The sequence below is a fragment of the Panthera onca genome, chromosome C2 (genome assembly GCF_046562875.1).
Source record: "Panthera onca isolate mPanOnc1 chromosome C2, mPanOnc1 haplotype 2, whole genome shotgun sequence".
NCBI lineage: Eukaryota > Metazoa > Chordata > Mammalia > Carnivora > Felidae > Panthera > Panthera onca.
The window spans coordinates 131,402,288-131,406,616 of NC_138347.1; the positions used below are offsets into that span (position 1 = coordinate 131,402,288).

The 4,329-nt window shown below is 55.1% G+C and overlaps 1 protein-coding gene across 1 annotated transcript; it reads right to left on the reverse strand.

The window, feature by feature from the left end:
- Window positions 1-816: 816 nt before the first annotated feature.
- Window positions 817-2,431, reverse strand: NUDT16 (nudix hydrolase 16). The gene is made up of 3 exons (XM_078432341.1): window positions 2,238-2,431; window positions 1,870-2,139; window positions 817-1,135 (listed from the first exon to the last, which is right to left on the reverse strand). Exons 1-3 carry the CDS (start codon window positions 2,373-2,375, stop codon window positions 956-958), a joined length of 588 nt encoding a protein of 195 aa, XP_078288467.1. The 5' UTR covers window positions 2,376-2,431; the 3' UTR covers window positions 817-955.
- Between the last annotated feature and the right edge of the window lie 1,898 nt (window positions 2,432-4,329).

Here is a 4,329-nt window from a genome sequence, read left to right on the forward strand (position 1 = left end):
TTGAGCAGATGCTACAAAGACAATGTAGCCCATGAAGCCTGAAATATTTGCCATTTGAGCCCTTTAACTCTGTAGAGGGTAAGAGCTATGGCTCTCTCATCCCTAGATCTCCAATACCTCAGAGTATTTGTTGAAAAAACTGAAGGGCTTTGAGGCTTAGCTATAAGTGCTTCAGCTGTAAGCCAGGGCTAGACCAGGGCTGGGTCCCTTCTGATGTCCCGGATCTAAAGGGTCCTAGATGACGGCTTTGGAAGAGATACAGCAGGACTCAAGTCCAAGGTCAACCAAGGAGACCAAACCATTTCTCTCACCCCTTCCACTCAGTTTCATGAGAGGCCAGGAGGTTGGTTAGGACCCTCTACCACCTTTCAGGGGTATATCGCTTTTGCTAACATCCGGGCAAGGATGCGACCATTTTCAAGGGGAAAAAGGGTCCTCTGCTTCTCTGTCCTCCCCAGCAAGCATGGGCTGGAGTAGACCCTGGAGAAGAGCCATGTAGGAGTGTGGGAAGAAATGTTGCCCTGGTTCAGAAGCTCCTCTCCAACATGGACATGGCTCTGGTGACAAGCCAGGCCCCACATGTGCCACGTCCTGTTAAACTGCACATGGGGGTTATGAGGAGGAGTGAGCTTGTGCGCAGGCACAGACTGTACATTCATATGTCTGGGGGCTGCCATGCCATGTGTGTACAAACGTACGGAGAGGAGGCAGGCTCTGAGAATGTGCCAGGTCCCTGAGATGAGCTGCAGATTTTTGTGCCAGATGTTGAGTTACTGCGGGGTGGGGGGGGTGGGGGGGGGGAGGTCTGCTCAAACATACTGCACATACTTCTCTTTTTAATCTGTTATCATCTGTCAGGCCCAGGGCCAGAAGAGAAAGCTTTCCCTGTTCCTGCCTCCCTTCCCCAATACCAAGGTCCTCATCTCAGGTTCCATGGGTTCACGAAGGGCTGCCTCTAGCGAGGTAAGGAGATCTTACGGGCTGTAAGAGAGCCGGATTCCACCAGTTCTAAATCCTGGATGGCTTCCAGCAGCTGTTCCCGTGCAGTTCCAATAAAGGAATTCTCCAGGAAGGCAGGCAGGCCTCCCACACCATCCCGCAGGGTATACAGGGGCACACGTACTAGGCCTAGCACCTGTGAAAGGAAGGAGACAGGTGACAATGAGACAGGTAGCTCATCCTAGATAGATCTTTCCAGCTCAGAGGTCTCACCTCTTATCAGTGCAGCAGAACCAAGCCTGAGGACCTAGTGCGCCCACCTCTCTGCCGACAAAAGACCCAAGCCATGCTATTCAGCTTCAAAAATGCTAATCCTTCCTACATCACTAAACTTTTGGTGGCTCTTTGCCTCCAGGATGCATGCTTGCCCCTACACCAAGTAGTTCTCAAAAATACACCAGACCAGTCATTTCAGCACCATTTAGCAACTTCTGAAAAATGCAAATTCTCAGGTCCTTTTCTCTCTCCCCCACTGAACCAGAAATTCTGGAAGTGGGGTCAGTAATAAGCCTCCCAGATGATTCTGATACCTGCCCAAGTTTGAGAACCATCTCCATACACAATCTGTCCCCTTACTCCCCTAGCCTAACGACAAAGGTTTCCCCACAAAGTATCAGGCCACATTTCCCACCCAAGAAAATCACGGGCCAAGGGTGCAAGGCTTAGCCAAATCTATGGGGAGAAGAGAGTCTTGGATAGGTATGTTCCAAAATAACAACTGCAGAGGTCAGTAAAAGGGGCAGACTACGCCTGCTGTGCCTAGTCAACCAGATGAAAGAAGCCCAAGGCCCCAGCTACTCCAGGAAAGTGGGGGAGCGGCTTTCGGGGGGCAGGGAGGCCATGGGGCTGGGGTTCCCGGGCCGGCCCCACCTCCAGCCCGTGGTCCTTGGCACGCGTGGCGCCCATCTCCACCGCAACCAGCTGCTCCAGCGTCAGGCGCTTGGCATAGAAGTGGGCCACGACGTGCGGCCCGGACCCGGCGTGCGAGCTGCGGTAGTCGGCGCGCTCCACACGGAAGTCGGCCACGGCCTCGCCCAGCTCCTCGATCAGCTCGCGGTTCAGCCCGGCCTCCAGACTGGTGTCCTGCAAGTTGACGAGGCCGCCGGGGAAGCCGAGGCGCCCATCAAAGCGCATCTGCATCTGCGGGAGAGGGAAGCGGGGTTGCCCGGGCGCCCGGTCGGCGTCCCCGGGGGAGGGGGAGAGGGAGGGGACGGGGCGGGGCGCGTCCCCCCTCTCACCAGGACGGCGTAACGGAGCGGGATGCGGCCGAACAGCAGCGCCGGGTCCGGCGCGTAGAGCAGCGCGTGGCACGCGTGCCGCCAGCCAGGCCCCAGCGCCAGGGCCTGCTCCAACGGCAGCTTGCGGGCCCCGGCCATGGCCTGACGCTATCCCAGCCGCAGTCCCGAGGGCCCACGTGGGTGGGCGGGCCGGGCGGCCGCCAATGGGGGCGGGGCTTGCAGGCCCCGGGGGCAGGTGACGGCCGCATCCGGATTGGGCCCCGGGAGGGGCGGGGCGGAGGCGTGGCCGGCGCCCTGGGCGCAGAGCTGGCGCGGAAGTAAAGCTTCAGTCAGGGCCGGGCCTGCGGGGTATCCTGGCTGGCTGTAATTAGGGCCTAGGCCTGCGGCTGGAGGCGGCACGCGAGTCTGAGGGAACTGCATCTGGTTTGGTTTGGGTGGCACTCGGAGACCGGAGCTGGGGCCGGGGCTACCGAGGCCGAGTTGGCTTTAGACACTTGGCCTGCCCTTGGACAGTGGGGATTGGAGAGGAGCGATGGGTGTTAACAGCTGCCCTGCGTGGCGGAATTGGAGGGGACTCAGTGGAAGTTTAAACGTTGGGGGAGAGTTGTGCTAGGATGAGTTCAAAGTTTACGGCCTGGGTGGTTGGTGACGTATGGATGGGTTTCGTAGGACAGGGGTGGTCAAGAAGTGTGGTTCTAGACAGAATTTGCGAGTGGTGATAGGCAGTGGATAGGACAGGTAGGATAGGAAAGGATTGATGTGATTTTCAGGGGAAGAGTTAAGTGAGGAAAGAGCTGTGGGTGAAACCCTGTGGGCGCAAGAAGTGTCAGATTTAGAAGTGGATGATAAGGCTTTCAGGCTTTTACCCAGACACACTCAGACCCTTGAGCTGTGAAGGAAGGAACAGCCCATCCCCAGGGCAGGGCACTACTCTGGGCTTGATGCCGAGGAACTGGGATTCAGAATCCCTCACCCCAGACCACTCCTTCCCCACCTTTCTCAGGTCCTGTGCAGATAGATGTAGCCTCTACAAGATTCCGTGTTTATTACACAAAGGAAGGGAGGAGGCAGCTCCTTGAGAGGGCTTGAGCTTAAAGTCACAGCCTGTAGGTGACAGCACATAAGAAAGAGCCCACAAACCTGCACAGATGCAGGCTTGTGATCTTAGCAAGTCATTTAACTCAGATCCCTAGTTGCTCATCTGCTAAGTGTGGATGATACCAACCTTTTAGGGATAGTGAAATGTTTAAAGCACTAAGAACAGTGCCCAGCACAAAGTTAATGTAGCCATCCTTGGAGTCGAGGGTAGGCGCAAAGTGATGTGTCTAATATTAAAGACCTGTGGGTTGGAAATCAGCCAACATCAGGCCTCAGCATTTGGAGGGGAGAGGGAGTGTCCCTGGGATCATCTTTCCTAGCTTAGTCTTCTGAATAACATGGCAGAGACGGCATCCACTAGTATCAGGCAACTGAATCAAGGTGATGAGACTGTAGGTGTGCCACAATTCATTGGCCTGTTGGAGTACTAGGGGGTTTGGAAATGGCCCCTGTCGCACATTAGAATCACCTTGCAAAAAGCTCGTGAAAACTGCCAATTCCAGGCAGACGCCCAAGACCAACTGAATCAGCATCTCTGGTGGTGGTTTTAAAATTTGATTCAGGTAACTACTAAGCAACCAGTGCCCTAACCCTTAACCCCTAACATTCCAAAGTTGACTTGCTTTTTCTCCTACATGGGCTTCCTTGATGGATTTAGGGTCAGGCGTGCCCTTTCCAAGCTTCAGGCTATTTTTCTTTCCTGGTTCTTTGAGGAGGTGGAAAACACTATGAAACCAAGGCAACAGCTATTAGAGAACTAATGAATGACTTTGGAGACCAGAGCTTTCTCAGGATGAATGAATATGGAAGCCCTCAAGACACCCCCCACCCCCGCCCCCTCCACACATACACACACAACCTTGTCATCCCTTTCCAAACTGCTCCCTACCTCTGCCAGTGAGTGCAGTCTCCATCCCCTTCCCGCATTCCACCCTCCTGAGGCAGATTGTCCAGGAGTCAAGGCTGGAGGTAGAGAGCTGAGAGCAATTCCATG

What these genes read in the sequence shown, in the direction of transcription:
- NUDT16 (XM_078432341.1), bottom strand. Translation starts at nt 2,375, where the DNA reads ATGGCCGGGGCCCGCAAGCTGCCGTTGGAGCAGGCCCTGGCGCTGGGG. An exon ending in CGCTCCGTTACGCCGTCCTG is followed by an intron (nt 2,140 to 2,237) that starts GTGAGAGGGGGG and finishes CCTCTCCCGCAG; the next exon opens with ATGCAGATGCGCTTTGATGG. An exon ending in CCAAGGACCACGGGCTGGAG is followed by an intron (nt 1,136 to 1,869) that starts GTGGGGCCGGCC and finishes TTCCTTTCACAG; the next exon opens with GTGCTAGGCCTAGTACGTGT.